This window comes from Dermacentor variabilis, chromosome 3 (genome assembly GCF_050947875.1).
Source record: "Dermacentor variabilis isolate Ectoservices chromosome 3, ASM5094787v1, whole genome shotgun sequence".
In the NCBI taxonomy this organism is placed as follows: domain Eukaryota; kingdom Metazoa; phylum Arthropoda; class Arachnida; order Ixodida; family Ixodidae; genus Dermacentor; species Dermacentor variabilis.
The window spans coordinates 18640308-18653159 of NC_134570.1; the positions used below are offsets into that span (position 1 = coordinate 18640308).

Here is a 12852-nt window from a genome sequence, read left to right on the forward strand (position 1 = left end):
CATTGACTAATTCGCGAAAGCACCGCAAAGGTCTCACCGCTGACTGGAGGCTTGCGGATCCGTGTTTGTCAACATATGTTTAGGCAGCGGTAAAGTAGTTCACCCGACAAGAAGCTGTGTTCTTTCGACAAAGCTACCGCAAGAAACTTACGAATGTCAGACATCATATGTGGCGAGCGTAGTTCTCCCAGGCAGCTAAAAGATATCCTACGGTAGTGCTGTTCCGAGCCCCTCCTTTTTATGCGAGAGAAAGAAAGGAGCAGTCGGCCAGGTAAGTACTCTGGTCGTGGCAATGCCCGCAAGGAGAGTAAATGGAGCGGGGCGAAACGACATCCACAACGCGTAAAAGCTGTGCGCTTTAAGACCAAGATTTACTCTCCGTGGCTGCTTTTTACAGCCACTCGGGACAAGAGTACACAGCGAAGCCGAAACTGGGTCCGATTACACGGTACTGAGCCACAGCCGCGTTGTAACGAGCGGCTGGAAGACTGCGTGTTTTGTGGTACAGATGCTTCACGGCATGCGTGTACATTTAGCTTTATCAAGGACATCATCATCATCGTTTTTATCAACAAAATTAAGTACACTGGAGGACAAAGCCTTCTTCCACTCTCGTCCCACGGCTACCATGCTCAGCTTATGAAGTTCCTGTCCTTATCGCTGCAAGTGATTTCTTAAGGCTCCCGACTATAGTTGCGCTTCTCTTCAATCCCACTTTCTACTCTCTTTTTTTGAAATACACGCGGCGGTTGCAATGACTTGCGTAAGTTTGACAGAGTGAACAGTGGTTTCTTTCGCATAGTGCTTGTTCTTGTTTACCCTAAACGGAGTCCAGTGTTCAGCTTGGCATCACAGCTCACTCATCGAAACCATCGCCTGATGAGCGACCCGTAATCTAGGTGAACTTTGTTTTCGAGCGTAAAAGCGCGAATAAAGCACTAAGCACACGGGCACGCTGGCCGCTGGCGACTGTAAAGAGCGGATACGTCAAAGCTGTCAGAAGCGTGCACATCCCTCAAACCTCTCTGGCCATGGGCCGAGTGAAACTCACACTGTCTTGGACATTTCATATGCACTGCAGAGGTCGTTTCCACAGCGTCAATGTACACTTATCACTCACATTTGCTGACAAAAAATATCACAAGTTAAAAGCGCATAAGCATGTTTGAGACTTTCCCATCGCATGTTTTGGTCACAATTTCTTTTTTTTTAGAGCTCTGTGGGCTTTCGGTGTGCATCTACTGTATTCCTTCTATTACAGGTAGCCTTCTTTCAGCACAGAGAAGTTTGGCTCAATCTTACAAGTGGCATTTCTTTTCTCAATGTCTCGTACACATCGACGGACAAAATTTAGTTGATCAATTCAACAAATTTGCTAATGGGGGTACCATCACTTACCGTGCACTAGACATTTTATTTGTTGCGCGGCGCAGTTGAAGATAGATACTAAACTCTAACAGCATGCGCTTATTCACTCGTGCACTGCTCGGCATAACTGCACGCCGCTTGCCTCCGTCTCCTTTCTTTATGCGTAGTTCTCGCGCCGTTCTCTTGGTCCTTTTGTTTCGCTGCTGCGAATCAGCGCGCAGCTTCAAATGTTTCCTCGATACAACGCGTGTCGGTAAAGGAAGACTCCTGCAATTCTTCCACAGCTACCGACAAGACCCCGGCATGCTTGTGCGCCGGAAAATTATACGCACGAGTGATGTTTCCCACTGGCTCGGTGGTGTGTTGCTTATTCGACAACACACTGCAGTCGTCTGCATGGCTGAATAGTCCAACCAGCACTGCTGGAGACGGACGGAGGTCGCGCGAGACAATGGCCGACTCGCGTGAGTGGCGGCACCGATGCGGTTGACAACCGAGCCCAGTGAACTAAACGCGAGGTCATCAGTCCAGAGAGCCGCTGATGGCTGTGATCACATCACTGTGGCACGTTTCCGGTTTTAACCTGAGCGCCGAGGTTTATTTACCAGGGTCCGAATTCACAAACAATCTTGTTCGTGACAACTGATTGTCATTGGCCGGCCATCTTCGACCATAGTACATTCGCTATCACGAGTGGTCGACGTCTACTCTTACGAACCACTTCAGCGTAAGAACAACTTCGCAGAACTTTTTTGCTCGAGGGCACTGTTTGCCGGCCGCCTTCGCTAATAAAATGTCCGACATGCCGATTTAATGGCATCTGTTCTCGCGAACACTTCTAACGTGTAAACTTCGGCAATAACAGCCTATATGCGCACTGATGCCTTCAGCATACCGCTATCTGAGTGCATAGGAGCAGAAAACACGCTTAACTGCACCACTTAGTATCGGCACCAGCATGATACAAGAACGGGCTGAATCGCACGTTCCACGAAGGCGTCTAAACTTTGACAGATCATGACTGGAGGCATTAGGCACAACGCGTCCTGCTGCCTAGCCGACTATATTTAACGCTAGTGCACTCGGAAAAGCCTCACAGCATACCGAAAGGCGTGGTTCCTTGCATAACTGCAAGCGGAGAATGACCGCTGGCCGGTGACCAGTGCGACGGCTCCACCACCTTGAATGAACCCTGTCTTCACTCCACGACTCAATCCCGACATGAGGATATCCGTCCAATACGCTTCAACGCGTCCGCGTGCGTGCCAGGAATGAGGTTACGGCGACGGAAAAGGCCCAACGCGGGCTTCGTCATTCGTCCACGACACGATATCGCCCGCATGCAACCAGTCGCGTGGCCGCCGGCCGAGATCGCGCCGGGAGACCGAGGGAGCTGCTCTCACCGTTGGGCGTGCCTCATGTCTCGGCCTGTTGTGGCGGCGGCTGTCCACGGAATCCGGAAGGCCCGAGTGGCGCAGTGCGGCGGCCCGTTGGACGGGTCCCCGGTGAGGGCCAGTCGGACGGGTCCTGCTGCCGGCCCAGGCCTCTCCGCGATAAGAACCGTTGAGCCCACCTGACGCGCCCCGAGGGTCATTGCCACCAGGCACAGCTGAGCGGACGCTGTATCAATGGCCGGGTCTCGCCGGCCGGTGCGACACACGCGACTTCACGAGGCCAGGCACATCGCACCCTCGGGCAACCGACCGCCGACTCCGGTTTCACGAGTCGAGCGCGCGCTTCCTGATTCCCGTAAGATCGAATCGTCCGGAAGAGTATGTAGCCTTGGCGATCTGCTCCCCCGAGGAGGGTCCTTCCCTCTCTTCACGTTCGCCTTTCCGCCCTCGTTGACAGCAAAGCTTCAAAGGCAGGCCTGACAATCAAGCGAAGTCACTAAAGTACCAAAGCACATGTATAGTGTCGCGCACGTTTGTTCGGGGTATCTTTTGGCACCCGCGGCGTGTTTCTGCTGCTTTTCCGCTCCGTATTTCCTTCTTTTTTTCATGTAGTTTCTCAGTTTGCTTTGAACCTTGTCATCAGCGAAACAAGCTTAGAGACAAGCGGTCAATCAGCAGCTGTCAGCTTCGCTGAGGGCGTTATTATTTTATTTATCTTGTATTTGGGCAGTGTCGAACTTACTTTCTTCATGATCTGCCGCAAATAAAGGACGCGGGAAATACGATAAACCTAATACCACCAGCGAGCCTTCACAAATATTTCATTACGCGTGAAACTCAGGAAAAAGCCTGCCACTGCCGCTGGAGGATCGCTGCATGCAGTAAATTATACGAATCATGCCTTGCTGGTGAAGCAGCGCACTTACACGGACACAGTGAAGACACACAAGAAAAGATGACAGACGAGCGTCATCTTTTCTAGTGTCGTCTGTTCTTGTGTGTCTTGACTTGTGTGTCTTCACTGTGTCCGTGTCTGTGCGCTGCTTCACCAGCAAGGTATGATGATTAATCACCAACTAGGCCAACTTTACCCATAACTGAACTTTAATGAAACGCAGTATTGTGCGTGCACGGAAGAGATTGAAGCAAAGCGTTCGCAAGTACGTGTAGCAGAACGCATACGGATTGCATGTCCTCTCCATAAAAAGTTTTTTTTTTTTCGTCAGGGCGTGCCCATGTCATATTTCTATGGGCCTGGGACCAGCCGGTCGATTCAGATTATGGATGAGGCCAAACCGTCTATCACGTCGAGCACGCAAATTACAGTTAAGACGACAAAGCCTCAGTGACGCCAACGGCGGCCTGCTTTTGTGCCGTTGCTGGAGCAACAAGAATACGCGAGAATATACAATACAGTTTTGATGTCAGTAGGTAGCTATAAGCAAGAGAATATTCGACTTTTCCCAATTGTTTTCGCTTCTGCAACCAGAAACGTATATACCAATTCGTCGTGTCTTCAGTTTATTAGTTCTGTTTCATTTCATCATCAGCTTAATCACACTCTACTGTCAGTCTCTACTCTGTGTCTTGTAAGTTGTATATTGCCCTGAAGAGCTTTTCCTGGCACTGTTCAGATTGTATAATGAATTGTATTACACCGCAATGTCTTTTGGGTGCTGTGATTACTCAATAAAAAGTAAATAAATAAATAACTTCGGGGTAGTATCATGGGATGAAAAACTTTAGCAGCGCCCATTCTCAGTCTGTGCCGTTCTTATAAACCAGTCGGAATGAACGCGATGAATGCAAATTGCTTGCAGGCACACCACAGTGAGAGCGAGCAGCTTGCGACTAATGTCATCAGCAGGTCAGACAAATAAAAAAAACTTCTATTTATTCTTTTGATAGATAAATAACCCTATTGTTCTATACGCGGTAAAATATCGAACGTTAGAAGGTATTTTTTCTATCTCGCATAATCAAACGCTCGAAAGCTGCGCCAGGTCTTTTGAATTCATATTATATATATGCAGCGCGCGGTGAAGTGGGAAGAGCCAGAAAACGCTCATATTTGTGGATTTACACATGTGCGGTTATACGAAAATAACGTTTAAACTTCGCTGACACTTCATTACATAGCCAACGTTACTTTTTCTCACTGTACTGCGCAACGTTTTTCAGAATATGAAGAGGTAAAGGTCGGTAATATATTCGAGTATCACCTGCTCTTTTCCTCTCCTTTTGCATCGCAGAATTTTCTTGCGTTCCTTAAGTGCAGCACTCAATCGTGAAGTGGCCCGCCATGGTTACTTAGTGGCTATGGTGTTGGGCTGCTCAGCACGAGGGCACGGAATCGAATCCCGGCCACGGCGGCCGCAATTCGGTGGAGGCGAAAACACCCGTGTACTTAGGTTTAGGTGCACGTTAAAGAACCCCAGGTGGTTTAAATTATTCCGGTGTCCCTTCCTACGGCGTGCCTCATAATCCAATCCAGGTTTTGACACGTGAAATCCCCTAACTTAATTCTTTTTAATATCTTGAAGTGTACCCGGCCGCTCCCAGCACAGGCTCTTGGTCCCACGCAGGTGTGCTAACTACTTATTGCAATCAAAACACGTAGCATACGAGCCTTCTTAAACAAATACCAGAATGAAAACGTTGACTTCAGTACCCTCACACGGAAGCAAATGCGACATTTCCTGAAATAAAAATTTGTGGATGTTGTCTTTCCTTTTTCTTCTTTCTCAAATTTGTTGTGTGTGTGTGTGCGCGCGTGCGTGCGTGCGTGCGTGCGTGTGTGTGTGTGTGTGTGTGTGTGTGTGTGTGTGTGTGTGTGTGTGTGTGTGTGTGTGTGTGTGTGTGTGTGTGTGTGTGTGTGTGTGCGTGTGCGTGTGCGTGTGCGTGTGTGCGTGCGTGCGTGCGTGCGTGCATGGGTGCGTGCGTGCATGCGTGCGTTTCAACAAATGTATTCATGTGAACATTGTGTATCTGCTGCTGGACAACATTATGGCAATCATGCCTGTTTCCTATGCTATTGTATACATTTTTTTTTACATTTATTTAGGATCTGCATAGTTGTTTTGTAATCTAATTCGGGTCTTGGGCTGTATTTTATTTTATAATTACACAATCGTCTGTATACATTCCTGCGATAAGAGTCTGCTGGTGTCATAAAAAGCCCCCAGGCGCACTCGAGCTGTTTGCAACCGCTTTTAGATTGGGTGACCCCCAACAATTTCGTCGGAAATAGACAAATCGTAGTATCAACAAAATAAACAAAATCGGACAACACTATGCGGCTACGAGAAGGAAGCATCTTATGCTAGCAAGCATGTTCATGAGTCACCCGGCTTGGCATGCGACGTAAAAGTGAAATTGCAGCCTGAAGTGATCATTACAGTTTGCATTGCCTAGCATTGTGTATAGTGAACACCCATTGTGTCAGCATGAGACGCGAAGTTTCTTGATTGCGTTGGAGCGAGTTTGCATGTAATGTTACCAGAGTACTTTTCTACAAAGCTGACAAGCACACGCCGCGTGCTACCCTATGCCACTTGAAACTTTCTCTGAGCGAACTGTACCTACTAGAAACGCAGCCCATGCCGGTGTGTAATTACGAAGCGAGCGTTCGTGATTTGGGGATGATTGCCAAGGATTAGGTTGCAACGGGCACACTTGTCCGTTCCGACTGTTCGGGAAGATAGTTAGCGTCGTTCGGTATTGCGTCCCAACTGGCTTAAAAGTTCGCGTGTCCCTAAGGGGTACGACGTACGGGAGTACAATTTTGCATTGGCGATTGGCGCGAAATTGTTGAAATTCTCATTGCCGTAATTCGCAGTTCGCAGAAAACGTGAATTACAACCTGACATTCTCTCTCTCTCTGTATTTTCAAACAAGAACGACTCTCCATTTTCTACACAAGTGCCAAAGCACGCAGATTTGTGCAGCGCTTCCATAAGCTGCATAATCTGCTGTAGGGCCCGGAGCGATGCGCAACTGACCAGCTTACCCGGTGTTCCATGTTGTGTCTGGATTATGAGATCCCCCGAATCCGTTTCGGTGTGCGGGGGCGAAATTGCGCCCAAAACATATGCGCGCTGTTGGGAACAGCGGAGAGCAAGCGACACGCGCAGCCTCTGCTCAGAGCATGTACGACCACTGTGGGAACACAGCAGTCGTTACGCCATGCGCCGGATTTCCCGGGGCATCATTAGATATGGATGGTGCGACTCTTACGGAAGCTTTAAAGATCTGGAAGGTGCATACGTGAGCTCCGCTCTCTCTCTCCAGAGCTTCGGATAGCTGAAAATGCAATATCCAGAGTCATGACACGCGGCACAATATTGGATACGGCCCGTACGCCGGGTCTGGGCCCGTATTCGCAAGTTTTGTCATATTGAACGATTGTCGTCTTACGCGTTTCCTCGCACTTCATAAACGACGTGATAGTGATACCGCAGTCGTAACGATGGCCAAAAGCCGACAGTAATTACCTAGGAAATGCATTGCAACAACGGACCTCGGTCTGTGTACTTTTGAGAATGATTTAAGCACATGTCAAAGGGAAGTAGAACAAGAAGATGAACGCACGTGCGCGCGCGCGCGCACTTGTGTGTGTTTTGAATTTTTTTACAACTAATTGAAAAGATTAACACGCTTCTGATCAGGTGAATTCCCTCCAGAGCCGCATGGGTGTCGACGCCTCCACACCCACTGTTTCTGCCGTGTACGCGGGTAGCGCTGGACCAGTGTGGGTGGAGTGAATGTCGTGATATTCCTCTATCTTCTGAAGTTGAACCTGTCGTGTGTAAACCATCTTACTTTATTTCACTTATGCTGCATATCAACACTATTTCCTTTTATGCTATGCCTATGTCTAGTCTATTTTAAGAGCCCACCTTATTTTTGTCAAGTTTATATGCTATACATGACTGGTCTTGCCCTTACGGAGGGGCGCTCACCTTCGGGCTGTGAGCGCGACCAAAATTGGACAATATCCCAATCACGTGGCTACTACGGTTGCTCTGGGAGAAACTAGTGCGTTCGGCTGGAGCAGGCTTTCTCCAACGCTACTCTGCTCCACCGCTACTCGCTGCAAACCGAGTCGGAGCACGGTAGGAAACAGTCAGCTATACTCATTAAGGCGCTTTACGCAATCCTTTCCACGAGATGTGTGACCCAACAAAAGCATTTTTCTAGAGCACTGGTTGAACGCAGCGTCACAAGAAGTCGCCACAAGCGTAGCTTTTGGTATCTGGTTCTTCCGGCGCTCTGGCATACGTCCACACTTTTTAGAGTGTGTATACCCGCCGGGGTCGTTCAGTGGCTATGGCATTCTGTTGCTGCGCATGAGGAAGCGTATTCGATACCCAGCTGTGGTGACCGCATTACGACAGGGGCCGAATGTACAAGCTCTCGCGCACCAAGCTTTGAGAGCGCTTTAAGAAATCTCCAAGTGGCCAAAAGTAAGGCGACGTTCTCTTCACTGCGGCGTCTCTCATGTGGCCCCTTTGTTGTAGTGGTATACGCTAAAACCCATCAATCAGTTAACCAGCAAGCTATCTAGCAAGTTAATCAGCTAACTAGTCTACACAATGATGAAAAAAATATATTGATTAATTGAAGAAGCCAATCTCCTCATAATAAGCGGTAAATCACAGCTTACTCTGCGAGCAGTTTGGCAGTTAAAGTCTAATGACGGGTCCTCCGGAGCTTTTCTTTTGAGCCTGTAACCTGCGACAGAATGATGACGTGCTGCAGAGTGATCGATGATAATGAAAGAAATGATTGCGCGGCCCACTTCATTATTTCTGGCCACGCGTACGCACAGGAGGGATGGCCCAAAAAGGATTTCGCAGTTTTGTCCCAAAGGCGAAGCATTGATTGCACTAGCAAATTCGTAGACAGTTATACGAAGTAAGCATAGCAGTTTTGTCGGTCGTATAAGCTCGTAGATATTCGCTTACTAACTGAATTAGCAAGCACTGTGTCGCGCGCGCACAGGCGAACAGAAACACGTCTCACTCGATCAGCGCGGACACTCGCTGTCAAAACGCTGGCGTGAGGGAGAGCAGCAGCAGCACCGAGCGAATTGACCTTCCTGCTGTCTCTCGCTTCAACGCTAATTAAGCGGCGAGAACACGGCGGACACTCAGCTATGAGTCCTCGGTGCACCTGGACTCTGTACTCCTCGCATATCGCTCGCGCGGCCGCGTTGATCAGCGTCATATGCAGCCGCCGTCGGAGTCGAGCACCCCCGCCCGCACCCCGGTGCCTCGCGCGCAGTGCAAGACGGCGTGCTTCTTACCCGCCTTCCTCCCTTACGCGAGATCAAGGCATCACCCTCGCACGCTTTCACTCACACCTACAGCATACGGCGCGCGCCCACGGTGTTATCACACTTGGACTTTATTCAGAACATCACGGCGACGCCATTGACGACGGCGGGAATGCACCTGGAGTGTTCATATAATTGATATCGCAATAATAACGGATCCTACCAAGGGGGGTGGGTGATCGCGCTGACTTTGACATTGTATTCACAGTGAAAAACTCGATTTCATTACAAGAACGCACTTAAAGAAAATATGAAATGACGATGAATAAGAGAACCGCAGCCAGTGAGTTTTAAGTAGAGGAAGAAATTTAAGCGTTCTTCACTGAGGCTATGAGATCAATCTTAACAGAAAAGCGCGAGAGAAGCGTATACACAGGAGACGAGGGAGTCTTGAAGTTAAATGCATATACCGAAATAAGCGCTCACAAACTGCTCTAAATCTTTAAAAAGATTATCTAGATGCAATATTAACCCCTATTTCCGGTGAAGGTCAGAAAAAGGCGAGGTCCACAAGCATTGTCTGTGCTGTGCTATTGGCTGTTCTTGAAAGCAGTGCCAACAACAACAGATGGACGCCTGAATCTCGGATTCGTTCTTCGCGTGTGCGATGCTTTCGTTGCCGAGGAGATCACGCGATGGCTACAAGCAGCGTGATGGAGGCGACTGCGTTTTTCAATTGTGCCAGCGGCTGATGCAACCGTGTCTTGCCTGGACAAATCAGCCCCCTTTCAAGAAAGAACTTTCGGGTGCCTCAGCAGATACCGGGCATACCCAGAGCGAAGCGAAAACGGTCTCTTAGAATCGCTTGATGGTGAAACCGTCCCGGATGCTGCGCTTAGACGGTTGGGTCTGTGGATGCGTTTATATGTTTGCCTGTGCACTAACGTGTGCACGTGTGCGCCTGTCTGTTTAGATGTTGCGAGAGGTATTTATTTCATACAACTTGTGCTCGTGGTATGCCGCTCCCAGCACATACAAACATACACACAAGGCATACACAAGAAGTAAACATCTCTTGATTTTGTTGTAGGACGCGGTGCCCAGGGGCCCCATAACGTAAAACTGTTACAATATGTTTTTAATCCGATCTCCTGACGTCAAATTTGCGTAACCGTCGACGCAAGCATCGGGCGTTCACCCGCAGGTTTGTCTGAACAGCCCAATCGAACGCTCTTTTCGTTTATAGGAGGTCACATTGGCTTCACAACGTTGCCTACGTTGAGCGGTTTCTCTTATTATATACTTAGCTGACAAGAGGTGAGGAGCGCGCTCAAGTGGAGAGGCTTTCGACGGGGCCGAGCTAGCACAGCGAAAATAAAATAACCGGATGAAGGGGGTAGTGCTGGCACCTGCGATTGGTCCGCTTCCCCTTACTTAGTTTGCGGTGGCTGGTTGAAAATCGCGGCGGCGTGCAACGAAAGGTTAAAAATGCCGCTAAAACGTATTCTTAGCAAAGAAAAGATGGCACAGCGATCTCGCAAACATGCCGCAAGGCTCAGCAATATTATACTGCCACGCAAAAAGTTTTATTTTACGCAAATAAACCCATGCTCTCGGCAGGTGCGAGTAGCCAGTGCCTGAGCGATCAGCCGCAGTTGCCCTCAAGTTGGAAACGGACAACATTTAGCATTAACTGCTGTGTTTATTATCTTGCGAACTCGTATGTAAGCTGCCAAAGTTCAACAAGGAAGTCGTCAGGACTATATTGTAGCGTAAGAAAATGCTTGAATAGATAATTGGTGGGGTGTACAAGACTAACCGACGACCGGGCGCTAAACTGAGTGGCCGAGACGGTCTGTACTATTCTGTTTATGCGACGCGCAGTCTACCCTATGCGCGCACGACTCGCCGAGCCTGTTTTTGTTTGCACCATTTTGTCCAATACCGTCTGTACGTTCATACGTGGGCGCAGCACCCATCATCACCGGAGCGCGACGGAGAACGCGAGAGCCAACAACGCCTGGCGCGGGTCCCTTGTTTGCCACTTGCGACGCGGCGAGGTCAAGAGGGCGACGCGTGCCGACATCGCTGAGGGCCGTTGCTTCCTCCCGCGGCGTCATCCTAGCCGACAGAGGCGGCGAAAAATGGCGCCGGTTCCTTCCGCACAGTGTCGGGGCAAAAATGTTGAGCCCCCCCTCCCAGCATGCATTATTACGTGAATCAGACACGAAAGCCAACCAACTGAGATTCGGGATATAGCCCCAGCATGTTGTAGCGCAGCGTGAACAACGGCGGTGGGCGGTTTTCAAGTCAAACAGAATGCGATTTGCCGGCCGTATACCTTACAAACTCCACGTTCGCATGTCCTCTTGGCCATCAACACATTTACAAAAGGGATATCGTCCGCGTTTTAGTTGTATGTTTAGAGAGAGGAATAAAGACTGATAATGGACTGAAATGGCCCACCAAGACTGAAATATTCAATTTGATACCCTCCGCTCGGGGTGCGAAAAATTGAGTAATACAGATAAAGGAAACAACTCATTGCAAGATGGTTAAGTGCTTGTTGATCTTATTCGCTATAGCATGCCACTATGTTTGCGATGGCATTGTACATAAAAATCATAAATACAGAAAGTAATCCAAATGCAACTTTGTAGTATATTTAAGCATTTGTAAACTTGAGATAATCGCGCAAAATTCTGACAGCCCATGCTGGTTTGCAGGTTTGCAGCTGCGGCGACAGCCCTGCTGCGAACGGCGTGAACGCCGTAGAAAGGGCATGCCCAAGTTCACCGGTGTCCGGTATCACCAAAGGCTGCTGGCTGCACTCTTGTGTTTGTTTCGCGCCTCGTTCAGCACCCATTCATCAGCATCCTATTATACATAGGCGCCGACTACGGCGGGTCCGGGGCCCGAGCCCCCTCCGGAGTTTCCGGTGGGGGGGCTTAGCCCTGCCCCCCCCCCTCGGGCGATGCCGAAGCCCCCTTCCTTCCACCGCGCACATACACCTAACGTACCGTTACCAGAGCTTTGTCACCCACATCCTATGAAGATCCTTTTGACTTGCGTCGACCTTTTCACTTGAAACTTTACTGGGGCTAATAACGTTCTGCATCATTGTTGGCGCGGACGTGCATTGCTTTTAATTCATACTTTCGCTTTATTTCTGCAAATCTCGACAATAGGAGTACAGGCGCATTAGAAGTACTAGCGATGGCTGCCTCATCCCTATTTCCTCACTTCAACACTGTTTTAAATGTCCACTGTAAGTACGATGCACATACACAACATATTTAAATATACACACAGGACAAATTTTATTATATTTTTGAAAGAGATGGGAGGTAGCCAAATAACATTTTTTTCTAAATATATGGATAGTCTATGCCTAGAGAATAAATATGTTGCTGTATGTTCACCACGTTTCAAATTGCTTTGCGTGCTCTTTGGACCATGAAAAAAACCTAGACTTCAGTGACCCCTTCGGCAGAGACGTTTATCAATGGCGTGTGGAATGCACGTGAATGTTGTGTGTCTCAGTATTGCTTCTCTTTCCAGTAAGCAGTGCTAACGACTCAGGAAAAAACATTTCTAATGATTTACAACATTTATTAGGTGTTGGAACATCGTCAGTTGCATGCAAAGGTCATAAATATACGCAGGGTGTCCCAATTAACTAGCATGCACCAAGATTTAAAAAAAAAAGAGCAATGCGTTACTCGATGAAAACTTGGTGCATATTGTTTACAGTACAGTGGAGTAGCTGCCAGTAATTTTTTGTTACTTTATTTAATTACGTAATTGTGATTA

General features: G+C 48.5%; 1 protein-coding gene across 6 annotated transcripts in view; it reads right to left on the reverse strand.

Moving 5' to 3' along the window:
* Nep2 (M13 family metallopeptidase neprilysin 2) overlaps positions 1 to 12852 on the reverse strand; it is a 190306-nt gene that overhangs the window by 58173 nt on the left and 119281 nt on the right. For 2 of the 6 annotated variants that reach the window (XM_075684365.1, XM_075684364.1), the window contains exon 1: positions 2772 to 2977. The exons of the other annotated variants lie outside the window; for them this stretch is intronic. In XM_075684365.1, the coding sequence (XP_075540480.1) occupies positions 2772 to 2962 (191 nt within the window). In that variant the 5' untranslated portion in view covers positions 2963 to 2977. Of the gene's footprint in view, positions 1 to 2771; positions 2978 to 12852 lie in introns of those variants that run through there. 6 annotated transcript variants of the gene reach the window in all.